The sequence below is a fragment of the Dermacentor silvarum genome, chromosome 7, assembly GCF_013339745.2.
Source record: "Dermacentor silvarum isolate Dsil-2018 chromosome 7, BIME_Dsil_1.4, whole genome shotgun sequence".
Lineage (NCBI taxonomy): Eukaryota > Metazoa > Arthropoda > Arachnida > Ixodida > Ixodidae > Dermacentor > Dermacentor silvarum.
Genome location: NC_051160.1, coordinates 83,916,269 through 83,942,976, shown reverse-complemented (window position 1 = coordinate 83,942,976; position 26,708 = coordinate 83,916,269). Strand labels below are relative to the sequence as shown.

The 26,708-nt window shown below is 46.0% G+C and overlaps 1 protein-coding gene across 2 annotated transcripts; it reads left to right on the top strand.

The window, feature by feature from the left end:
- Positions 1-20,789: 20,789 nt before the first annotated feature.
- On the top strand, positions 20,790-26,442 carry LOC125946527 (amine sulfotransferase-like). Of its 2 annotated transcripts, none has more exons than XR_007467643.1 (3): positions 20,790-20,862; positions 23,077-23,422; positions 25,398-26,442. XR_007467643.1 is itself a non-coding variant. In XM_049670029.1 (3 exons), the coding sequence occupies exons 2-3, from the start codon at positions 23,097-23,099 to the stop codon at positions 25,884-25,886; spliced, it is 603 nt and encodes a 200-aa protein (XP_049525986.1). In that variant the 5' UTR covers positions 20,790-20,862; positions 23,077-23,096; the 3' UTR covers positions 25,887-26,442. The 2 variants fall into 2 exon arrangements, 1 of the variants encoding a protein (XP_049525986.1); XM_049670029.1 differs by having other exon boundaries at positions 23,077-23,210.
- The last annotated feature ends 266 nt before the right edge of the window (positions 26,443-26,708 follow it).

The window sequence follows — 26,708 nt, the reverse complement described above, 5'->3', positions numbered from 1 at the left end:
TCGATAGGTATAAAGAATGGCACAAATAATGCTCCTAATGCAGTTTGTGGAAATTTGCAGACTCAAATACGGCATACTTTGGCCTGTATTTGTAAGATGGTGAAGCTAAAGAGTGCTAGGATTTGTTGAAGACCGTAACTAGGTTATAACCGAGTGACATCCGTTGTTGGCACCGCCACAGCCGTCTTTTCGAGAAGTCGAGGCGGAAAGGTAGGGTATTAGTTGTTCCTACGCCACCGTGTCAACACGGCTGGCGAGCAAACCCTATGTCTACACAAAGCTGCGGGCGCCACTAACGATATACACTTGTGAACAGGGTGCTCAAGAGTTTTTTCATTTACTGCAAAAGCGCACACCCGCAGTTCTGGGATAAATCATGCGGTGCTGTCTGCGGCAGCCAAGAATGAAAACAATTTTACTTTAAATTTTTTGCTATTCTTCTAGCTTTTCGCAAACAAAAAAATAGGGTGTAGTATTCTGAGAACTGAAAGTTATCATGACAGGGTCGTCCAACTATACTCAGTCAAGTATACTCTGTCAACTATACTGAGCATCGCTGTAATAAAGATACCGGTCAGTATGGTTATGCATAAACACAACAAAAAAGTGGCCTCTTAGCGCACATTCTAACGGAGCTATCATTTCAAAATCGATCATTCTAATCCTCTGGCACGGACAGCGACAGCCATTTCGGCGCAACAGTCCGAATCCACATCTGATACCTTGCTGCGCGCACTCTCGCACTCCACGGCACAGCAACGGTGTCACCGTTGAAATGTTCCCCGCATTTCATTCCCACGGTAGATAACAGCACATAAACCCACTAACTCCCACGGAGACTACTTGAGTCTGACCTCCGAGCCACATATGCGAAAAGAAAACCACGCACCACGACCATGACGTGCATGCGGCACTTGCAGCGAATAAAGTCCCGGTCTTCGAGATTGACAACCTGTAATCCAGGGGAGGGGGGGGGGGGGCACCGGCAAATGCTTCTTCCTTTCCTCAGCCTTTAATGCTGGCTTTCTCCTGTGCGATTTTCTTGCAAAAAATACATAATACAATAATCTGCCACAATGAACGCGCTCAAGGTTTTCCAGTTTGCTGGGCGACGCCTAACTTTAAACATGGTCTGCATAATTGGAGCTGAAAAATGTGGGGTCATGGCGCCTCTAAACTACAACACCCGCGCACATGATACCGCAGTGTTTGATTGCGAGTGTGCTAATTGGTAAATGTTGAAATTGTATAGAACCTACTTACAGCATAGTTGGCCTGCATGTCCGAAATGCATAAACAAAAATATAATTATTTGCCATTTTACCACTAAGAGGTATGTGTCTGTCGGTTAAACAATTGTTATCCTGTGTTCTTCTTATTTCTGGGGTTTTAGGTGCCAAGGCAAGTTCTGATTATGAGGCACGCCGTAGTGGAGGGCTGCGGATTAATTTTGGCCACCTGGGGTTCTTTAACGTGCACTACAACGCAAGCACACGAGTGTTTTTGAATTTCGCCTCCATCGAAATGCGGCCTCCGCAGCCGGGATTCGATCCCGCTTCCTCGTGCTCAGCAGCACAACGCCTTAGCAATGAATATCCTGCAAGCGCGGATTTCTCCTGAAGCGTTTTTATAGGAAGAGGAGGAAAGAAAGGGAGAAGGCGTGGACGTCAACATGAAATGTGTCTGCTTGGCGACCTTACGCATGTAGCGTCGAGTAGCATGCGTTCGAGAGAGCTGTCGCGAATTATACGTACTGCGATGTTCAGCCAGTTTGTTAAAGGTAAACTGCAATCAAAACTTATTTGAAAGAAAACCCGACCGGCTTTTTTTCAAAGGTGAAAGCGAGTGAAGCGTAGGATTGCTTATATCTGTTTTTGGAGCTTTGACAGGCGCGCAGACACTTTTCGTAGCCCTTGAGCGTATATGGCGGGAAGTGTTCCTTACGAACCATTGATGGCGTCGTCGGGATGTGCCAGGATTCAAAAAAGCTGCCGACGACGGTTGTTTTCTCGCTCCAAGATGACAGCGCCACCATGTCTAATCCGGTGATCAAACAGCTCGCAATGCGTTGTCGCTCTCGACGCTTCGCTGTCGCCGTGAGGTTCCGTATAATATCCAAGGGTGATAAAATCATCGCCGCGGGCCGTATGATGTATGTGAAAGCGCGCGAGGGACGCTCGCTTTTACGGAGGGCGAGGGTACGGCGGAGAGCAAACGCGACGTCTAACGTTGTGCGAAAACGCCGTGAGGAAGGGATGGAGTAGGAGGGATGGAGGGGAGGCAACGGTTAGGTGCGGCACCAAATGCGTATCTTGCGACCGGGCGCAAGGGGATCTGGCGACTCAGTCTCCCACGCGAAAGGAGGAAAGCGGGGAGGCAGCGCGGGAGGTGGGGGGTGCGGCTTCTACTCTGCCAGCAACCACGAACTTGTACTTTGCGCGGCTGAGGGCTGTCGCGCGCACCGTATGTTGAAAGCTATCTCCACACGGCTCTTACCTTTGTATGCACTGTGCTTTCGCCGCTCAGTTTCCGTTGAAGCGATGAACATCACGAATTAACCTTCGCTCCCTGCTGTCGTGCTTGCTCCCGCCAGCGTTTTAACGGTAGTTGTGTTCGGTCATCGAGTGTGATCTATTCATGTTTGCTTCTGCACGCTGACACTATGCTTATTAATTAAGTTAGTAAGCGAATGTGTCCACGTTTATGCAGCCGATAAAACTACCATCCTTACTCCGTATAACTCTCTACTGATTTGCTACCGCAATCGTTACTTCAGCTTTCGGGCGAAACTGCGACTTTTTAGTCTCGCCACTATACGACGTGTGGTATTTGGTGCAGGTAATCTGGTACGCAATGCCCTCCGTCTTTTCTACGGGAACGCGGTCTTTTGAAGAAGGAAGTATGGTACCGACCGCAGAGAGAGGCTTGGGAGCGACGTCAACCCCTCCCCTCGCTGCACACCGGCTAATGTCTCGGTGGTGCCCCTAACATATGGTATCGAGCCACAGCGCAGTTGCCTGGGTGGTGCGGCAACCACCGTCTTTCTTGCGTTCTCGTTCCGTCAGCGGAGGGCGCGGTGAATAAATGTAAATAAAAGTGTACAGGGCGAGAAGGCAAATGAAATAACTCCCTTTGACCGTTCCCCGTTTCATCCAGCCCCAATTCGACCACAACATGGCCGCATGTTTTTATGTTCGTGCGCTGAAATGATGTTAGCCACATTCACTTATGCATTCTGAAAGCATCTACACAGAAGCAAACTTGTGTGTTTGAGTTTGAATAATTCAAAAGTACGCCATCGGGGGACTAACTATTTTCTTGCGCGAAAAGACGGAAGCAATATTTATTATTGGTATTAAAATGTAGACAGTGGCATGCGGGCATTATAACTAACGGAGACTAGCAATGAACAGAGCCACGATTGTGGGTATCCCTCAATGGCCACGATTGTGGGTATTTAGAATTTGTCGTTGAACCTCTGCGACGTCGAAGGCACACTTCTGCATTAAGCTTTATCGCAAATATGAGTGACCTGTGACAAGAAGAAAGCGGCCCCAGACACAATTGCAACGTGTGTTTCAGTGCCTCTGAGCACCCCCCCCCCCCCGGCCACCCTTGATATCTCAAGTGGCCTGCCTTATTGCTCTGCCATTGTATAGCTTATTATTACTTCAAATATAGGCCGCGATGAGAAACTGTCTGTTTCACCGTTCCTAAAGGAGCCACGCCCTCGTGAATAAACATGGTTCTCGAAGTTTGCGTATAGCATCACGGTCAGCATTGCTTGTGCCTGCAGTCTTCATAATAAGTGACATTCGGGATTTTAACTATAGAAAGTCTCATGTGACGCCATGGTAATTTGTGCAGTATGTCATTTTAAAAATAGCTAGTTTTTGTTTGTGTGAGTGCTAGATGGAATATAATGTAAATACAGAAATCATATAGGTGACTGCATCCCATCTCTGGTGCTTTTAGTTTTAGGCTGAACATCGCAGTAAAGGCAAAATGACAAAGCGTCATGGGAGATTACCGCTGGGAGACAGATAATCAAAATATTTTTTACACAGCAAAAGTAGAGGGGGCGCATCATTAGTTTATGTATACATGTATGTTCACTGAGAACCTGCACCTTTACTTATGAAGCAATAAGGCCACAAACTCAAGGAGCGCCATATACAACAGTTGTAAATATATGATATTCTACACTCGTGGGCCTGCTTTCTTCCTGCAACAAAATGTTAGCAATGCTTAAAAGAACAATACTTCAAGCAATGCGTCAAATTATCTTTAAAATCCGATGATCCATAAGTTTGTAGAAAAAGGCTGGCGGATAATGTTGACTGTGTTTCTCAAGCAGCCGGTTAGCGGCATCTAAGTTTATTCTGAGCAGAATAGCGGACAACGAACCGTGAAAGGGTCTTAAACACGACGTTGGCTTGAAGTTACCAAATGTTTAGCAGCCGAAAATATGGTATTGATGGATGAAGGCCGTGGCCACTGTAATCATGATCGTTATTTGTGAATAAACGGATTTTGAAGCTTTACAAACTATTGTTAAGATTACCTGCACATAATGTTGGCAGTATTTATCACAACTTGGCGTGTTTACCAGGATAGGGAAAATAAATAAAATACTGGTCGTTATTCATAACAAAATAACGCAAACTAAGACAAACTAAAACATATATGCTGATACTAGACAAGGGGCGCAAAACGCACTAATGTTTGGCACTTATGCCCTGATGTGTTCCTTCGCAGTTGCTATAATGCACATTTCATGTCGAAAATTTGCAGGAGCGATTTCAGCGATAAATATGAATTTCGGGATAGTCGATGTTTTGCTCAATGCATTATAGTACACGCTGCAGGTGTTGTTTCCAGACTTTTTGCCCTTTGTAAAGTGATATTCAATCTTGTTGCAGGTCTCGCATTCCTTTAACAAAAGTCTCTAATAGCACATGGCGAGGCTCGCCGCGTAGCTCGTAGAGACAGTAGGCTCGTTGAACCCATTTTATTTATTCTCATTTTACAGCGTAAGCTGTTATGGGCTCATTCCAATAGCCGTTTCTGGTCGCGATGATGCCGCCGCCGCCCCGTAGCCGCTATCGCCGGAAATGCGAAAAAAAAAGCACCCGCTCACCACCGGGATCGAACCCAGGCCCGCTGCGTGGGAGTCGGATACTTTACCACTGAGCCACGCAAGCTTTTTTTTTTCTTTATTGCCGCAACTTTCACTTTGTGGACACCAATTTCAACAGTTTTTGCCAAAGAACAAGAGAGAGAGAGAAAATTATTTATAAAACGGCAGGGAGGTTAACCAGGACTGAGCCCGGTTGGCTACCCTACACTGGGGGAAGGGAAAAGGGGAGAGAGAGATTAAGAGAAGAATAGAAAGTCCGCTGTTGATATCGCCGACGTAGCAACAGATCTCTGTTCTATCACTGATGATCAATCAGTCCGGATCATAGATGGTCACTCAGTCCTGTAGTTTTCAAAAATCGCAGCAGCGCTTTTGAGGCCTTTTGCAGCTGTGATACGCGAGGCCATGGTCCCAAGATCTTGCTCAAGGTGAACGGTCTTCTATCTAGCCTATTGAGAACGGTGCAGAGGTCATGTCTTTTCTTTTGAAAAGATGGGCAGTAGCATAGTAGGTAGTTCTATAGTCTCATCGACACCGCAGGCATTACACTCGGCGCTATCAGCCATTCCAATCAAACACCTGTAAGCATTGGTGAATGCAACACCCAAGTGTAAGCAGCACAGCATTGTTTCCTCATTCCGCGGAAATCGAGGCAACAGCCGCAGCTGCATCGATGGTTCGAGAGAATGCAACCGATGCTGGGTGAATTCAGTTGTATGCCACTTCTCCAATGTCATACTGTGCGCTAGCTTGCTTAGGTGTTGGGCTGCGTCAGTCCTCGATAAAGGCACAGAAACAAGATTTGCTCCTTCGTGTGCTTTCCTAGCAGCTTCGTCGGCGATGTCGTTGCCGGAAATACCGCAATGACCCGGCAGCCACTGAAACACGACGTCGTGTCCTTTTGCGATCGTATGGTGGTGCATTTATCGTATCTCCGAGACGAGTTGTTCGCAGGGCCCGCGACGAAGAGCTGGCAAAAGACATTCTAGGGCTGCCTTTGAATCACACAATATTGACCACCGATTAGTCGGTTGGTTGTTAATATAATCAATGGCACCTCGGAGGGTAACAAGCTCCGAAGCGGTCGATGATGTCACGTGAGAAGTCTTGTATGTGTTGCTCATTGATCATGATGGTATAACCACTGCGCCGGTGGAGCTGGTCTGAGTAGAAGAGCCATCCGTATATATGTGGATTCGGTCAGAGTAGAAAGTGTGCAAGCAATCGAGAACTGCTTGATTCAAGGCCAAGGTAGGCAGGTCCGTCTTTTTTTGCAAATCAAGTCTTCGAGTACTTCAGAGCGTGCAATGCACAGGCATTACGTGTTTGCCTCGGCGTTCCGCCGAGCGCCTCAACATCAGGAACAGTTATCACGGCTCAAGACCATCCGATCACGACTTACATGACCATCGACACGCTTAGGGCCCATATTCGCTACGTTTCACAGATGCAATCAAGCTCTCTTGTCTCTCCTGCCAGAACGACGACCACAGCCGTCATTCTCTAACGTGGTCAGCATTCATCGTGCCTTCCTACCATCGGGGTTCACACCCTCGACACGTTCACCCTCAGCGTTGTGGTGTTTAAAACAACCTGAAGTGCGCCTTTACGTTCCAGGAATAAGAAAAAATGTGGTTGATCCCTCTTATATAGGAATCGGTATAGAACACGAAAGTGAAACGTGTCTTCACAGAAGTAGTGTAATGTTTATTGCACATTGATATATAATGTCTATTGGTGTTTTGTGGCTAAAGCGCCCTTAGGCGTTGATGCACCCACGCTGACGCCTGGTGGCACGTCTCCTCCATCACGACTACCAACGTCGATGACCATGAGCAACCGTCGTGCATATGGAAGCTGCACTACGCTGCACACGCTAGCACAACGCGAAAGACGAAGCACGTAACTGACACACAAATACAACGCGCAAGACAAAGCACGTAACTGAATCGTCACCGAGTCAAATCAGCGCGTACAGCGCGTCGTAATTGCAGCCTCCGCGATCAACTTCAGAAACATTTTCAGAGCTAATTGCGGAGGCCACGCTCCGCTGTGCTGAGTACGGTGAACGCCACCTAGGTGGCGTTGGTAGTGCTTCTTGATGCCAGCGTCCCTTCGAATGCTGGCATCGAGGCGTCGTAGTGCTGAGACCACCGAAGCGTTCACTGTCGGTGCGCGTTAGTGTCATAATGCAGTACTTCTCTTTTCTGCTCGTAGGCGGCGGCACCGCCCCGAGCAAGAGCGCGGGTACACGGAGGAGTGTTAGATCAATGCCTCCTAAAAAAACAATGCCTGGGACGTCGCTTGCTTTGCCATTGGAGGTACGCTGCCGTGCGTTGCGAGCGAGCGCCGCGTGTTGGCGCTAGCGACTGTACTGCAACCACCGCGTGCGACAAGATGCGATTCAGACGCTATGCGATTCAGACGAGGCGCGCAATCAACGCTATCACGATGTTAGATGTGCGCCACGTATTCTGGGTACCTCTTCGGTACACGTTATGGCGTCTCCTCGCCAGGTACGAACCACTGCTGAACAAGCGAATTGTAGAGCTACGTGCGCGGCTACAACCATGCATCATCGGCCACAGCAGACTGCTGTGCAGAGAGCATTACAAGCCACAGCTCGCCGTCGATGCCGACGCCGGGCGGATAGTTGAGATCGTTCTTGTCAAATCGAGCCGAAGACACTTTGCCGCGAAGACCTTGTTGTGCGTGGTGCCGAAATTGGAGCTACTCTTGCGCCGCTCTACCACCTTACGCTGTGACTGTGCTGTGTGTGCCGCGCAGGCCTGTGACCTTTTGGCACTAATATCTCAATGTAGGACACAGCATCTTAACGGAAACATAGAGAAGTACCCACAAGGAAAACATGCAAGGAAAACATGCAAAATATAGGCGCACGCATGCTGTAACATGATATGCAACGTTTGCATAGCAGATAGTCAATGACGTTTTCAAAAAAAATTCCATATCTCTGCCGTCACCATGAGTGCCTTTGTTTAACGCTTCCAGGGCAAGATACAACAGAGTACTATCACAACCACACAACAAAGGGATCGCGAAGACAGTCGATAGCTTCAATGCTAGAGCTCTACATGGGTGATGCAGAATATGTGGGCTCTGATTCCACGTGCGGTTAATTCTGTTTTTGTCGACTTTCCGTTATATTATCGAATTGAACCAACTTATAATCGCCGCTGTTCTTTCCTATGTCTGTTCGGTTCACATAACTGTGATTAACAAAAGTCAAGCCTTCCACTTTCCCTTCTGCTTGTTCAATAATGTTAAAGAAGTAACCCACACGTGAAATTGGCGCGCAGTGGTCCGGTGGTCACCCAACATTACTTTCTCAACAGCGATAAATTGTGTTAATTTCTTAAAAGTTTGCTAACTTCCCGAAACAAATTTAACGGCACAACTTGAGATATGGATCGTAAGTATAAGCAAGCTCACGCATTCATTACTCGTAGTTTCTGTATCTTGTCGTGTGTATATGAGTTTGCAGCACTGCTCCCAGAGAGCCAATATTCGTGCATTGTTCTGCAATTGATTGCCTTTTTAATAGTTCGAGCAACCAAAAATTTACTTGCATTCAACTCTCCAGCTCAAACAACGGCGGCAAACTTCACCGATCTCTTTCTTTTTGTATTTGTCTCAATGAATAATCATATCCCGTGGAATTCCGTTACACCTATGCGTTATCTGGTGGAAGGCGTGCACGTTAGTTAAAAAGTTCAAGAGCACCAAAATCGCTTCACATATCTGTGTGCCTAGCTTTTCTGTTATGTATTTGTACACATTGAAGTATGGATGCAACCAACCTTATTAATGAGAAATTTGCCTGCAGGCTGTCATTGTGGGATGATACTCCAGTCTTAGCTATACATGTCTGTGCTTGAATATCAGCTGCGTACATCTGCCCTCTTCTTCGTAATTTATGCTCTTATACCTGAAAAACCACGATACCTCCGGGTTGTTTACTTTAGGTGCCGCTTCTGCTACAAGTTCATGTGACCAAGCATTTCCGCTTACGCTCCCCTTCATACTGGATGCCACACTACGTCAGTATGCAACAAGTGCCATCTGTATTTCCCGCTGCCAAGTAACATTGCTGTACCGCTCACGGCTGGGAGTGGTGTTTACGAACGCTTTCTCTTAACGTAACGAAATGGCCGATAACCTGTTGTGTATTTGCATTAGTATGACATACAACACCAACACCAAGTTTACACCGGCACGACTCGAGACCATTTTCTGAGTCAAAGATACTCGGACCATTGCCGCATACATCGCTGGCGCAAAAGGATATCCATGCACTGGTGCTATTCATGAAGTGCACCAGCTTGAGCAAGCGTTTGTAGTGCAGCGCGTCCTCCGGCACCCGTAGAAGTGTTCCCTTTCGACATGTTTTAATTTTCTAATACCCTTTCTCATACTTCCAGTGTAGGGTCATCATCATCAGCCTATATTTGTGTCCACTACAGGCCGAAGGCCTCTCCTTGCCATCTCCAATTAACCCTGTCTTGCGCTAACTTATGCCAACTTGCGCCTAGCAAATTTCCTAACATCATCACCCCACCTAGTTTTCCGCCGTCCTTGACTGCGCTTCCCTTCCCTTCTAACCCATTGTAATACTCTCGTGTTCCACCGGTTATCTACCGTACGCGTTGCATGGCCAGCCCCACTCCATTTTTTTCACCCACTGTCAACTAGATTGTCGGCTATCTCCTTTTTCTCTCTGATCCACAGCGCTGTCTTCTCTTCCTGCCTCTTAGGGTTATGCCTAACCTTTTTCATGTCATTGCTCTTTGCGCGGTCCTTAACTTGTTTTCGAGCCTCTTTGTTAGCAACCTAGTTTCCTCACCACGAGTTAGCACTGGCAAAATGCAATGATTGCACACCTTTATTTTCAATGAAAGTGGTAAGCTCCCAGCCAGGATTTGGAAATTCCCACCGTATGCACTTCAAACCATTTTTATTCTTGTATAGATTTCATTGTGAGAGTTTTGGTCCTCTGTGAGCAATTCAGCTAGATAAACGTACTCCTGTACAGACTCTAAAGGCTGACTGGCGATCATAAATTATTAAGGCGAAACCCTTAAATGTTTCTTCAAACCTGGGCCTTGAAAATGCGGCATGCGGTGCAGAAAGTGTTGTGAGATCGCCACGCGCAGAAACGCGCTCGTGCCACTGCTCGCGCATTCCTCGATCGTAGTCTTCTTCCACAGGTGGCTCCGATGCCGCTCCGCTAGTAGAAACATTCAACATAACAGTTTCTCTTGCGATGAACGTCGATTTCGTGCACAATAATGTGGCATAATTTTTTTTTGTGATCAAAGTACAAAATGACCAGCGTAATTTTCGTCACAGTGCCCGTAACCCTGTGGCCATATTTTTGTTCATTTTCTGCCTTTTTATGAGAAGTGGCCCGTTCCTGGTTCTCGAATGCGGGTTGGTTTACAATTATTAACGCCTATATAGGCCTATATAGGCCTCATATGTCCTATATAGGCCGTTTCAAAACCGTCGTCGACACGAAAAGGTCCCCAAAGGGTAAGAGGCTATAAAGCGCACAAGCCGTGATTCAGAGTGGAAGAATGAATAAGCAAGGGAACTGAAGTGAAAATTGGTATACAGAGAGGTGAATAAGGACTGAATTGATGGATAATTAATAGTGAATTGATGGTGAATTAAAGATGTTTAGTTTGGTGATAAAAGTCAAACGTGAGGCAATCCACTTTCTGGGGTATTTATGTTTTGTGTTAAGTTCGAGTTGTAAAACATCAATACCCCAGAAAGTGGATGGGAAAACGGCTCCGAGGGAGCTCAATGGTAAGAGCATCGCAGGCGTAATGCGAATTCGTGGGTTCGTTCCCCACCTGCGGACAGTTGTCTTTTCATCCGTTTTCATTTTCATTAGTTTCTCATTTCTTTAATTCAATTAGTAAGTACAAGTAATTTCCCCTATGTTGCCCTTGGTGTCATTGTTTGTTGGCTTCTTATATGATTAATAAAAAATCGGGCCCCTCGGTTCCCTTTCTTCTCGTTAACACACATACACACACACACACACACACACACACATATATATATATATATATATATATATATATATATATATATATATATAAGGTTTAGGCAGTCAGACTCTCCTTTATTCTCTCGAGCGAGAGCCCCACTACCAGGCCCCAAAACGGTGATGATGAGTATGTACAGATGAGAATATGAAACGTATGAATAATGCTCACACTAATTTCCCCGCGCGCACAAGCGGCCAGCCAGGCCGCGACTTCGCCAGGAGGTAGGCGCCGAACGAATCGTTTGAGACGCGAAACGTGAACGATCTCCGAACCACGATAACGATGGTCGGAAGAAACCTCGATGGGAGTAACGCCATAGTTCACTGGGGATGTTTGTTCATTAATAATGTAGGGGCCAAGAAAGCGCGATTCAAACTTCTCACACAAGCCGGGTGTACGAATGGGCGTCCAAAGGAGCACTTCATCTCCAGGACGAAAGGAGACGTCTCGACGAGAGATGTCCTAACGTTGCTTCCGGTCTAGTTGACTAACTTCTGTGTTGAAGCGAGCACGGTCACGACATTCGTTAAGTCGCGAGACGAACTGTTCTAGTATACTGGCCGAGGTGTTAATTTGGGCAGTTAAGAAAGCGGCGTCGATGGTGAATGTCGGCGAACGGCCGTAAACTATGTAGAAAGGTGAGCACCCTGTAGTTCGTTGGATATCAGTGTTGTGAGCAAACGTCACAAACGATAAAACTTTGTCCCAGTTGTCGTGGCTTGGCCCGATATACATTGATATCATATCTGTTAGCGTGCGATGATATCGCTCTGTTAAGCCATTTGTTTGAGGGTGGTATGCGGATGTCGTCTTATGAAATTGTGCCACAAGCTCTGAGTACTTCTTCGATCATTTGTGACATGAATATCTTGCCGCGATCACTCAACAGTACACGAGGTGCACCATGACGCAGCACAATGGCATCCAGAAAGAAGCCGGCAACATCTGAGGCCGAACTAGAGCGTAGAGGTGCGGTCTCTGCGTACCGTGTGAGGTGGTCGACGGCTGTCACGATCCATCGATGACCTGCTGGCGTAATGGGCAGAGGTCCGACCAGGTCAATTACAACGATGGCAAAAGGTGTCTCGGGACATGGAATGGGCTGTAAAAGGCACGCAGGAGGTGAAGCCGGTCGTTTCCGCCGTTGACACTGGACGCAGAAAGCGACGTACTTGGCCACAAAGGTAGACATGTCCGGCCAAAAGAAACGGCTCCTAACGCGGTGGTATGTTTTGTGGAAACCCAAGTGCCCAGCAGATGGGTCATCGTGAAAGGCTTCCAGGATTTGTGTGCGCATCGAACGTGGAACAACAGGTACCCAGCGGCGGTCGTCGATGGTGTAAGTGTAGCGGTGCAGCACATCGTTGTCGAGGTTAAATTGTCGCAGTTGTCGACGTAAACGGGCATTTGGTGCAGAAATAGTACCGCACAGTCGTTGGACGATGCTGCTTCAGTAGGGATCAGAACGAGGCGAACTGAGTTTCGCGATTAGAAGATGGCGTGTCAGTAACCGCTAGAGGTAATGACGTAAGTGGAGACTTAGTATCATTATCAAGTGGCGAGCAATGGAGAGACGTCTTCGAAGATAATAGTGGCAGGGGGCAGCGAGACAGAGCGTCGGCATCTTGATGCTTTTTCCCAGACTGTCAGACAACGTCAAAATCGTACTCGTGTAATCGGACCACCCAGCGACCAAGGCGTCCAGACAAATTTTTCATTGACGACAACCAGTATAAGGCATGGGGGTCGGTTATGACTGTGAAGTGGCGTCCGTAAAGATATGGTCGAAACTTTTGTATGGCCCAAACTACTGCGAGGCATTCCTGCTCTGTTATCGAGTAGTTCTTTTCGGCCCCCGTTAATGCGCGACTGGCATAAGCAACGACTCTCTCTCGTGTATTGGTATCACGCTGTAGAAGGACAGCACCGATCCCATGGCCACTAGCGTCGGTGTGCAAACAAGTTGGTGCATTCTCATCGAAGTGACACAGGACGGGGTCGGATGTCGAGGCTTGCTTGAGGGCTTGGAAAGAAAGCTCGCAGTCGTCTGTCCAAGTGAGAGCAGTGTCCAACGTCAGCAACTTGTGCAGGGGCGACGCCATGGCAGCAAAATGACTGATGAAGCGGCGGAAGTAGGATGCCAGGTCCAAGAAGCTTCTTAATTGTTTTTGATTTTCTGGGCGAGGAAAGCGAAGCACGGCAGCAACCTTGTCGGGATCTGGTCGAACGCCATCTTTACTGATAAGGTGTCCCAACACTTTGATGTTCTTTCGGGCATAATGGCATTTTTTGTGTTGAGTTGGAGTCCAGCGTTGGAAATGCATGTGAAAACTTCGTCCAAACGCTCAAGGTGCTCACGAAAAGTTCTAGAAAAAATAACGATGTCGTCTAAATAACACAGACAGGTCTTCCACTTAAGGCCGCGTAAAACTGTGTCAATCATGCGTTCAAATGTTGCAGCAGCATTACATAAACCGAAGGGCATCACGTTGAACTCGTAAAGTCCATCAGGTGTTGCAAAGGCTGTCTTGTCCTTGTCCGCTTCGTGCATGGGTATTTGCCAGTACCCGGATCGAAGGTCGAGACTTGAGAAATATTCAGCGCCCTGGAGAGAGTCAATGGCATCGTCGAGTCTTGGCATCGGATATACGTCTTTGTGCGTGATCTTATTAAGTGCTCGATAATCGACGCAAGATCGTACAGACCCGTCTTTTTTGCGGGCCAACACAACTGTGATACTTGGTGCATGACCCTAAATGAATCAAAATGCAACTACGTGTGCTTTTCTAGGAAAAAAAACTGACGTTTCCCATTCTTACAGAGTGAACAACTCAACCATTCCGAGCGTAACAGGGGCCAAGTACCTCGGCGTTCTCTTCTCAAGCGATCTTACTTGGCAGGATCACATTGCTGAGATTGCCGCACAAGGGAATAACACACTAATGTTCTTGGCTCGACATTTTCACCCCTGTCCTCTGGCAACTAAGAAGTTATTATACACGACATACATGAGGCCTATTCTTGAGTACGCGTGCACGATATCGGACCCTTATCAGGACAACCTTAAATACATTCTAGAGCGCGTACAAAACCGAGCGGCACGCTTTATCACTGGGAACTATCGCAGATCTAGTAGCGTCACAGAAATGAAAATACGCCTACATGTCTCGACGCTAGCCAAACGCCGGCGTTGCTTGCGTCTCAAATTTTTTCATAAGATTTTTTACAACAATACTGGCATTAATAAATCAAAATACATGCTCAACCCACATTACATATCCCATCGCCGTGAACACACATTAAAAGTAAGGTCAATAAAGTCAAGAACGAACTTGTTAAAATATTCTTTTTCTCCAAAACCATCAATGAATGAAACGCTCTGCCTGAGAGAGAGAGAGAGAGAAATCACTTTATTCTGAGATTAAAAAAAAAAAAAGCATCGACGCCCTCAGTCCAGGGCGTCACTTGCGGCGTGTTTCAGCGCTAGGCCGATGAAGTCCGCAAGGAATCGTTGGTCGTGAAGGGTGGTTGCGGCGGTCAGCCACTCGGAGGAAGGGGTAGGTGGGAGGGATGAAGGTTTGGGTAGGGGGGGTAGTTTTGGATGGCATTGCCATAGGATATGTGATGTGTTGGGGGGATAGGCACCACAGTGGCTACAGCGAGGGAGGTCTTCAGTAATTATGCCTTGCAGGAGGTGTTTCCGTGCTGGAGTGAGCAGGGTGTTCGTCTGGGCTTGTCTGATGAGTGTGCCCTGTGTCCTTGTAATGTCTTGGTGTAGCTTAGGGTATATCCTACGCTCGTCCCTAAATGGTTGCAATTGTGGTGGAGGCGTTGGTGAGATTAATAGATTTGGCCGGGGGATGTTGGGAGTCTGGAGTATCATATCGCAGGCAAGCAGGTTAGCTCGTTCATTCCCCAACATCCCCTCATGACCAGGAATCCAGACAATCTCTACCTGCCGATGGAGACATTCTTGTAACTGTTGTGTGATATGTTTAGGTAAGTCGTCATGTATGAGTTTTCTACATGCTGACATTGAATCAGTAAATATGATGGGTGTAGTGATGAGTGTTACTGGGAGATGTTGTATCGCTGCTACTACCGCTTGTAGTTCTGCTGTGGTCGTATCAGTGTTTGGAATTAATTCACTGTGTATCGTCCGAAGTGTGTGATCTACCACCGCTATAGAAGTGCCTTTGTCTTGAACACTAGCATCTGTATAGTAATATGTGCCGTGTGGGTTGCGTCCTATGTATCTTTTGAAGTATGCTACTCGCTGTGTCCGCCTAGCCTTATTAATCACGGGGTGCATGTGTCTGGGGAGTGGCGCGATCTTGAGCAGTGACCTAGTTTGCGGTGGAAGTGACAGTGTGGCTGGTATGGGTGTGGGTGATGGTTGAAAGCCCACACTGTCAAGTATGTGTCTGCCCTGCGCAGTTTGTTGCAGTCGGAGTTCTTGTCTCCGTTTGTGAATGGTGACTATTTCGGTGATGGTATTGTGACAACCCGTGTCGTTAAGTAGTTGTGTGCTCGTGCTGACGGGGAGTCCCAATGCTAGCTTGGTAGCCTTGCGAATTAACGCATCGATGCGTGCCGTATCTTGTTTGCGAAGATTGGTGTAAGGCAAATGGTATCGAAGTCTGGATATCAGTAACGCGTCGCGAAGGCGTAGCATGTCTGCTTCTTTTAGTCCCCGGTTTCTATTAGATACCCTTCGCATCATGTGAAGAACTTGCTCTCCTTGTCTAAGCAAGTGTTGTATTGTAGCGGCGGGGCCACCGTCTTTCTGTACATGGAGGCCTAAAATCCTTAAACATTTGGGCTGAGGTATGGGTGTGTTCTCACACATAACTGTGATGCATGGGGGTTTCCACCTGGGGTTGTGCACTAGGAGAAGTCCTGATTTTTCGGGAGCGCATCCAAGTCCAATTTGTGCCGCCGCAGCCTGAACGTTGTTGAAAGCCTCTTGAAGGGTGTCTTGTATAAAACCTGGGGATCCTCTTTTTATCCAGATCGTGATGTCATCGGCATAAATTGTGTATTTGATGTCTGGAACTTGTTGTAGCGCCCTGTGTATTCTACACATGGCAAGGTTGAACAACGTGGGGGATATGACTGATCCCTGCGGTATGCCTTTCTGAGGGTGCGGGTAAGCCTTTGACGTCATGCTACCTACGCTAATCGTGAAGGTGCGTTCCTTCAGAAAGCTACGGATGTAATTGTATAGTTTTACGCCACATGCAGTACCTGCAAGTTCCTGTAGCATGCTGTCGTGTGTCACATAATCGAAAGCCTTTCTAAGGTCTATTGCAAGGATGGCTCTTAGTTGGGCCATGCTGGGTTCTCGGGTGATATCTTCCTGTAGTTGGAGCAACACGTCCTGTGTAGATATGTGCTCCCGGTATCCTATAAGGGAGTGTGGCAAATATGCCGTTCTATCTAGATGTGTACGGAGCCTATTGAGTATTATACGCTCTAATAGTTTCCCCACACAAGAGGTGAGAGAAATTGGTCTGAGATTTTCAACCGCTAGGGGTTTTCCCGGTTTCGGTATGAACACTATCCTAGCCGTCTTCCATTCCTGTGGGAGCTGACCTGTATTCCATGCTTTGTTCATTTGTTGAAGGAGGAATTCATAGTCGTCATTGGTGAGATTTCGAAGCTGCGATGTTGTGATTTGATCGGGTCCGGGAGTTTTATTGGATTTTGTCTCGGCTATCGCTTGCTTGAGCTCCTCAAGTGTAATTTCGCCACTAAGGTTAGGGTTCGTGGGCTCTGGGCCTGTGTAATCGGCATACTGAGGGTGACATGCTGTGGCTATGTGCTTATCATGTAGTTCTTGGAATAGATCCTCCGGTGTTTGGTAGCCGTCAAGCAGCTTGCGGAGTGGCTCTGCCTGAGGACACCGTTTCTAAAACATCAAATTCAGCCTTTTACAGTGAACTGTTTGCCATATGATCAGTTCGTGTGTTTTGGTGTTATTTTTTTTCTCGCGTTTGCTGGCCTACTATATATATTTATGAGAGTGTATATGTGCGTATGTGTGTTTATATATGTATATGTGCACATGTATGTGTATATGTGTATATATGTACATACAGTCCTTTTCTTTCTTTTTTCTTTTTTGTTTTGGAGATAGTTATGCTGCCTGTACTGTATTATTCCTCACCGTGATCTTTTTCTTATGTAACCTTAATTACTACTGTTTTGCATTTGTATTATCCCCCCCCCTGTAATGCTCTCTGAGCGGATGTGGGAATGTATAATAAATAAATAAATTAAGGAGACGACCAAGAACTGGACGATGGCCGAATGTTGTCTCTTTTAAGCATGTCGTCAACGTTGTCCGCAATGATTTTCCGTTCTGCGGAAGACACGTGATACGGGCGGCGGCGTACAATAGAACTGCCTTCGGTTTCAATGTGATCCACTGCGACAGAAGTGCGCCCGAGAAGTTTGGAGTTAACGTCAAATAAGGTGCTGTGTTTTTGCAGTAGGGCCAAAAGGTCTTCTTTCTGGGCAGCAGTCAAATCGGGATTTATCGCGTCCTTTAGAGCAGCGGATGCAGCACGATCATCAGTTGTGGTAGAAAAAGTTGGTGATTCGGTGTGAAGAGGTACTAGCGAAAGAGGTTCCGTGTCAGTAAAGGAAGTCACAGTGGTGCCCTGGGAGAGCACAACTGGCGAAGAAGTAGGGTTATGAACAGGTTCTACCGTCCTGAAAACGCACTAGGCTAGGAGTAATGCTAAGCCCACCAGAGATGCAGTGACTGCTGGGTGCAAGAAACACATCACCATTAACAATAGTGTCGGAAGTCAGTGTTAAGATATGCTCATTGCCCGCGGGAATTAAAGAATCGGTAGACGTGACGAAACGTAGTGTGTGAGCATCGACAGCGGACGAAGATTCAGTGTCCGTCATATGTATAGTGCGCTGACGACAAGAGATGAAAGCGGAAGCGGAGGACAGGAAATCCCATCCCAAGATCATCGCGTAGGTACACGAAGATAGCGCCACAAACTGAATGTTGTGAAGGATGCCATCAATGAAAACACGTGCAGTTCAAACACCGGAGGGCTGAACAAGAACTGCATTAGCACAACGAAGGGGGGGGCCACTGTATGGTGTCTTCACGTTTCGCAATCGAGAGCACAAGTCAGTACTAATAACCGAAAGCGATGCAGCCGTATCAACCAAGGCTTCAGTCCGTACACCTTCCACAAACACCACAAGTACATTTGACGGGCGCTCCGGAGGCGTTTCAAGTTGCCGAAAGGATGCAGCTTTCCCTCCTGAAGCTGCACTATTTAGTTTTCCGGGCGGTGATCGGATAACGAAGTAGCCGGTCGAAGAGGGGAAAAGGAGCGTCGCATCGGTGATGGAGAGTGACGGCGCGGGAAGCGCAATGAACCGGCAGCGTTGAATTTCTGTGGAGATGGGGAACGTCGAGGATAATAATTGTAGTACGAACGCCGACACTGTGGTACAGGCTCAGAAAACTCATCCCTGTCAAAACCGTCATAGCCACGCCTTTCAACTTGCTGACGGCGTCGGGTAAAACCTTGAAATGTGGCCACGAATGCCGCAATAGTAGCAGACAGGTCGAGGTGGGCTCCACGTGTTGTAAGATTCAAGAGCTGGTGGTCGCACAGTGATGGGATTCAGGGACCCGTGCATTGCAGGCGCCTGCTGTGGTGGCTGCTGCAAGAGTGGCACCAGGGAGGCAACCTGAGCATAAGTTGGCGTAGGGATGGGTTGTGGGCTCGGGACTTGTGGACAAATCACGGCAGCTAGCTCTTCCCTCACGATATGGCGGAGGCCGCCACCAGGAGGGGTAGACGATGCGTGGGCGTGCAGTTCCTCACGGATGATGGAGCGAATTAGGGCACGTAGTTCGCTGTCGTCGGACGCCTTGAAATCAGAAGTGTCAGGGTGTAAGCGAAGCATATTAAGCTCATCGAGGCGCGGACACGTACTGATAATGTCAGCGATGGTAGTGGCCTGCTACTACGTAGGGTAGTGGCCTGCTGGTCCTGTGACATGGTCGAGTGCAGTTGGTAGAGGCGGCGACGCGAGCGGAGCTCCAGGGATGTAGCGTAAGTGAAGCTGGGGAGAGACCGGCAGCGAGAGGACGAAGGAACGGGACAGCACACTCCACCACTTGCGAGACAAGGTTTAGGCAGTCAGATTCTCCTTTATTCTCTCCAGCGAGAGCCCCACTACCAGGCCCCAAAACGGTGATGATGAATATGTACAGATGAGAATATGAAACGTATGAATAATGCTCACAATATTTGTGTGTGTGTGTGTGTGTGTGTGTGTGTGTGTGTGTGTGTGTGTGTGTGTGTGTGTGCGTGCGTGCGTGCGTGCGTGCGTTTGTGCGTGTGTGTGTGTGTGTGTGTGTGTGTGTGTGTGTGTGTGTGTGTGTGTGTGTGTGTGCGTGCGTGCGTGCGTGCGTTTGTGCGTGTGTGTGTGTGTGTGTGTGTGTGTGTGTGTGTGTGTGTGTGTGTGTGTGTGTGTGTGTGTGTGTGTGTGTGTGTGTGTGTGTGTGTGTGTGTGTGTGTGTGTGTGTGTGTGTGTGTGTGTGTGTTATTTGTAGTAATTAAATTGTGGGGTTTTACATGCCAAAACCACGCTCTGATTGTAAGGCACCCCGTAGTGGGGGACTCCGGAAATTTGGACCGCCTGCGGTTCTTTAACGTGAACCTAAATCTAAGTACACGGGTGTTTTCGCATTTCGCCCCCATGGAAATGCAGCCGCCGTGAACGGGATTCGATCCCGTGATCTCGTGCTCAGCAGCCCAACACCATAGCCACCGAGAAACCACGGCCGGTAATTTGTAGAAATCGCCTGTACGAGAAAATTCTCCTATTTTGTCCTTTGTGCTTTGTTGGTGTCTTATATGATTATTAAAATTGCGCCCCTCGGTTCCTTTCTTTCTCGTTCATTATATATATTATTGAGACAGTGCGAACGAGAAAGGAGCTCTTTAATGGAACGCAAGTATTTTTGGCTCAGAGGAGCGCTACCCAGTATAGAAAAGGAAAGGGGAAGGAGCGCACTAGAGGAGAGTAAAATTATTTAAAAATAAATGCAAGTAAATATCACAATGGTACTAACGGTTCAAGCGAATCTTCCTCTTAAAGCCTTTCGAAAAAGACAACATAGAGAATCACGTGTTTCGGTTCGCAAACAAGAACCTTCACAGTATCAGACGTCGATGCAACTTGCACCTAAATATGCCGGGATACACTGTTGAAATAAGCAGGTGTGGTAGTTCTTATAACAATTTTTAAAAGTGCGAGGCAATACTGCTTATTGGTTGCAGTTTTTTTTTTCCGCAGAGACTACCCTTTTATGCTCTGTAGAACCACGGTATAGGTACCATCTCAAACGTTTATACTGCCGACAATAATAAGCAATGAGATATCTTTTGCTTGTTGCCAGGTGTGGGCCTGCTGCAAAAGATCACGAATTCCTCAGAGAGACAGATACACTCTGCGATAAGACTTTATTGACGTTGTTAAAAGCAGCAGATTGTGCCGTTGGCAAACTTCTGCGCTGTCGCCAACCTAGCAGTTCTGCGAGCGGTGGACTGCAAAGGACAAAGCTGGTATATTAGCAAGAGAATCTACAGCAGTGTAAGTGACTTTTCGTCATCAACATTACCCAAAGTTTGAATTTATTCGCATATTCTATGGCATCTTTGAAACTATTGCATTATATGCGATTTTAACTCAAGCATGCATTATATGCTTTTACTTATCAATCACTACGAACAAGTTAACTTACACCTTCATATGGTGCTATGACCAAAAAAAGTGAGAACATTCGTTTACGCGTACGGCGGTGGCCAAACTCTTTCATATTCCGTCTCATGCTTCATATTCCAATTGAGTTACAACGAACGGTAAATAGATGCGCTGTAATTAATTGTGTAAAGACATTAGTAATGTGTCTCGTATCGATTGAATGGAAACACAGATTGTAGTATTTCTCATGGGCTTCAAACTTAATTTATTACAATATACTGGGATCGCTGTATTGTTCAATGCCGCATTTGTATACAATTTTATTGAAATTGTAAAACGAGCCTTGTGGTAACCCGCAACGCCTAGGAAGGTACAAGAAGACAAAACTGCCATCCACGCGACTGTTGCAGAAAGGTGCAAATGAACCTAGTGTGTTTATTTAGAGCCTTCATTTCACTACGAAGTGCATTACAGCAGTACTTCTCAATATAAATAAAATGGCTAGCACTTTTTTCAGCACTATATTTGTAACTATATTTCAGCACTATTCAGGTAACTGTGGGGGCTGGGACCTCTGTCAGGCCTCTGTGCCTTTAGTCCCAGTCTCCCCTCGTTTGAACGAGAAAATAAAGTTCATTCATTTATTCATAAACACACTAATAATAAACATACTAATAAACACTATATTTTTACATACCATATCATCGGGACACCTAAATTATCATCATTCAACTATCACATCGGTGTGATACGATGTGTGTGGCCCGAGATCTTGGACAAGACACAAATGACTCAGTGATACAGACAAGTCACTATATTCGAATGAGAACCTGTCGTTACAAGACATTACAAGCTTACTTACAAGCAATGCTGATTCATAACGATTTGTCGGCAGCGCGTGATGCCGCTAGAGTAAGTTTGCTGACGGCTTTAAGCCGTGGTGACTCAGATGTCAATAAACATACTCTGCTGAAGCAGTCCTCAGTGACGGGCGTGCGGGATTCACTACAACGCAGTGTTCTTTGGTATGTAGTCAATGACGGAACTACGAACCCAAAAGTTCCCCTTGGTCAGGGTGCGTCCAGCGGGCCCAGCCGGCAGGATCTAGCCTAGGAAGCATGCCAAACTTCCAGTCGAGTTGAAAGCGTGGACGCAGGGCGGATCAACAGAGGTTGGTGCTGGCCGTGGCAAAATCTGGCACCACAGCTGGGTTTCAGTCGAGAAACATGCTGGGATAGCAAGCCCGTCTCACGGAGAAGATGACGGTTCGGGAACACGCTTGAGCGCCAAAGGTTTATGTGCACCGGGAAAGCTGAATTGTAATCAGGGCTTGCAGTCAGATAGGCTGGCCTGATGGTAGTCAGTGGCTTTGAGATAACAGGGCGCGCTGCTCTTTCTTTTACACTTGCCTTGTACCGCCGTTTACGTGTTATTTATCATGAATTGTAACCATCCACAGAGAGCTCCTCTTCTTCAGTCACACTAAAACATAAAATAAAAACCTGATACGTAAGACAAGAACGTTTGAGCATCCGGCCCTTCAGTAGAATTTTCCACGCAAGAAGTTCTAGGAATCTCCTTAGGAAAAAAAAAGAAAGTCGTATGATTTCATGGGTGCCGTCGTAATTGGTGAGATCTTCGGGAGTTTGTCACTTCTGCTGTTTTAGGTTACCACAGGAAAAGACAAACAGCGACTCATCTTTTAAACCTTGTTTTTGTGATTGCTTAAAATGACCGGCTTGTGTGTTGCTTAGACGAGTGAGTATCAAAACTATTGATTGCACATCCGATAAAATAGCTCCTCTTATATTCTTATTTATAATAAGACAGTTTGAACTGTCCACATTTATGGATACTTATTCGGCTTACTCTTGCAGCCTCATGCGGCAATACTATTTTTCTCGCAGTCAAATTGTTTCACATTGACCCTCAGTTCACAGTGCTTGACCTAGCTAGCTATGTCAGCTACACGAACAACACAAAACCACGTGCTACAAAAGTCATAGAGTAATAAATATCACTTTTTAAAAGCTAAAGAACTGCAATTTATTTTGTAATTGCTTCCATGAATAATGTTTTCACATTCCTTACTTCTATGTGCAGGGATTCTAACTGCTGGGACAATGGACGAAGAACTGTACACAGACTTCGAAGGACTGCGCCTTTTAGATTTGTGCAGTGAGGAATCTATCCGCTCTGCGATGAGATATAAACCTCTAGACGGAGACGTTATCCTCGTGAGTTACCCGAAGAGCGGCTCCAACTGGACGCAGTTTATCATTTGGAACATATTGACACGGGGGAATCAACCTAATAATGTCGGTGAATTGGGCCTGCTGTCTCCGTTCATTGAAGTAACTGGAGCTGGAGTTGCGGGAAACCCAGCGAGGATTGGCCCCATAGTCACTCACCTTCCTTACAGCGTCTTGAAGCCAGTGGACCGCGCAAAGTATGTTTACGTTGCCCGGAATCCTTACGACTGTGCCGTCTCTTTGTACCACTTCCTTAAGGGACTCACACCGACGACATACGTGGATGTTTCTTTCGAAAAGTTCCTCTCACTGTTCGTCTCAGGAAAGGTACCGTTTTGCTTCCTGAACATGTTAATCTTGCGTCAGTGCAATGCTAGTTTTCACTTCACCTTGTCTGTATTCTAGTCGTTAACCTATTTCTTGCTATGGATTTAGGTTACCCATCTAGCCATGATGATTCTTCAGCTACCTGTTGTGCGCCATAGGTATTATGGCTTTAAGAAAGAAGCGTCTTATAGGTATGGCTCTTATACTAACTTCCGCAAATAATCTCCCGGTAAACTTTACTTTGATAGCAGATTTTGCGTCTGCTGTTCCTCAAATATCCGAACATAAACAAATTACTGCCGGGAGTAGTTGCGTGCAGATGATGCAGTAAGCGATTAGCTTGAGACGCTAGCTGTCGGAAACTAACGCAGTCGGCTAGCGATGTAAATGACTCTGCCATGTTCGCAGGTAGAAATGCTGACAGGATTAGTTGAGTGAAAGAACTGATTACACTATCGGTCACCCGTGCAATCTGAGTAGACACGTCTGTTTGGCTATCAAATTTTGTTCATGAAGATCACAATGTAGCTAGATCATGTTGTAAGACCGACGAGCGTCAAGAATAGTTATTATGTAAGTTAGCACTGCATCTAAAAACAACACATGCACGCTAATTTTAGACAGGTACGTTTATTACATAATGCAGACAGTTGGATAACGGGTGGCCTGCTGTGTGCTGTTTTTTTTCGGTTAATGGTTGTGCGATGTTCAATTTGTTGTCACACTAAATCCGTGAAGGAATAGCACCGATCATACTTCTATATTACCTGACAGTAGCCTGCCACCCAGGTTGGGTATAGTCATTACCTCACAACATTGGCGAGTTCTTTATAAATGAACAAGTTCGTTCCTCCTACTCGCGCTGTGTATTTATAAGCAAAAGTTTACGCAAGATTTCAGGAATGCGGTGTACAGAGTGAAATTGCAAAGTAAAGACTATATGAGTATCTCCTGAAAAAAAAGAGCAACTATGTAAAGGCTCCATGCGAATTTCCTGTCGCTCTTGAATGAAACATTTGAATCTGGCTGCCAGGGACTGCAATATTTGTTTTTAAAACATTGTCTTCCTCATTGTTGAATCAAAGTTTCTACACCCTCACTATAACATTGCCTAAATGAAACACAATTACATATATAATGCCGTTGGCAATTTTGGCACTGTGCGCAAGAATCACAAAAACCAATAAGCCCCGACGAAGAAAGTTTCACTTCTGAAAATATTGAAACCATAGCTACCCAACAAAACTTGACTGTGCCTTCGTTTTGTGTCAAGTAATAGCTGACTCAGTGAACACCTCTTCGTACCAGAACCCTCGCCACATAAACATAAACATATTATATAAATGTTTATATATATATATATATATATATATATATATATATATATATTGTGTAGGTATTTCCAGAAATTAAGGATAAAAGCTCAACTTATTTCTTTTTGCTGTTAAACATTGGGTTCTTCCGATATCTAGTTATGCATATATATATATATATATATATATGATATATATATATATATATAGGGTGTCCCAACTATCGTGCCATAAGATTTACAAATATGGACGTGCCATGTAGCTGGACAGAACCGAGGTAATGCTGTTTGCCGTCGCTTGGAGATACTCAGAGTATTTTTTATTCTGCCTAATTAGATACTTAGTCGCAAATAATAATTGACTTCTCAAATATTATCATTCGATGAAAGGTACGCTATCGTTCTTGAATCTATAGCGTTCCGCATCGTCAGTGCAAGGATATTAGAAATGAAGTGATATGCTTTATACCACGTTGACGTATTAAAAAAAAAACTGCATGCAGTTTCATTGCTTCGTTTATTTATATTTTCAGGCATTTTATGGTGACTACTTTGACCATGTTCTACCCTGGTACGAACAGCGAAACAAGTCCAACATACTGTTCATCACCTACGAACAGCTCAAGGCTGACACAAGAGGAATGGTTCTAAAGATAGCGGAGTTCCTTGGTGGCAAACACTGCGCCAACCTGCGTAATAATGACATTCTTATTCAGAGAATATTAGATAACTGCAGTATGGAGAGTATGAGGGCTATCTTGAAGGACGGAGTAGTCGACCGGCTAAAGGAAATCGCAAGAGTAGCGTCGGAGAAGCCATTAAAATCTCTTAAACTGTTAGGAAAGACGACTACGGCAAACGTGCAGATGCATGAGGGTGGTGGTTTTGTTCGCAAGGGATTAGTGGGCGACTGTAAAAACTACTTCACACCGGAACAGGTGGAACGCACGAAGACCTGGATCACGACAAAGACTCGCGGAAGTGACATCATGTCACTTTGGGATGATCTGTGTCTGCCATAGAGAGCCGGTAGTCAACAATGTTTCAGTATTATAAAACCGTGGAAAGAGAAAAAAATGATATGAAGCAATTAGAATTGATCAGTCGCTAAATGCTTGGTAAGTCCTGAAGTTAGGCGTTACCTTATGTAAAATGTTTGGGGCGTCATATACATCAATTTTAACTTTATACTCACCAATATAAGCTTTATGGACAAAAACTCCAAAATATCCGGTGTGCCTTCAGTTCAGCTCTACAATCGGACCTTTTACAGAAGCAAAGGTCCTGGGACCTTGGCATCACAGCTCATCAGCAACATAGTGTCTATATAGTTGAATAATGTGTATGAATGATTTGTACTCAAGTCTGTTCTCTTCTTGTAGCAGTGCTCCATCTCCCTCCCCCGCGTAGGGCAGCAAACTTGGACGAAATGTTGTTGGGCTCCCTGCATTTATTTTCTTCGCTGTCTCACCTTCTATTTCTTTCCCTCAATAATTTATGACCTAAATATTGATAATAAAAAATACAAGGTGCCAAAAATGTCTACACTGAAATGTGGCAATGTCTTTCATTTTTCAAACACCCTACTATAAGGACGAATTCGCCCGTCATGAGCATTTTTGCAATCTATATAAAATGATATAAGGATTACACGCGGGGAAATTAGCGAAATTAGCAGCTGCGGCGCCAGCTGTATACTTATCGCGGCTGATAAGGGACGGAGGACGACGTCGACGGTCATTGCATGTCGATATGAGTAGCTGCTGTATTATCGCCATGTGGTTTGGTTGAGCGCTGCGCATTGCAGTGTGCGTGTTGAACATGCAACATTAGGCGACCTCTTG

Coding starts and splice junctions, on each gene's coding strand:
- LOC125946527 (XM_049670029.1), top strand. CDS start 23,097: ATGGACGAAGAACTGTACACAGACTTCGAAGGACTGCGCCTTTTAGAT. Junction 23,211..25,397: donor TAGACGGAGACGTTATCCTC/GTGAGTTACCCG, acceptor TTATATTTTCAG/GCATTTTATGGTGACTACTT.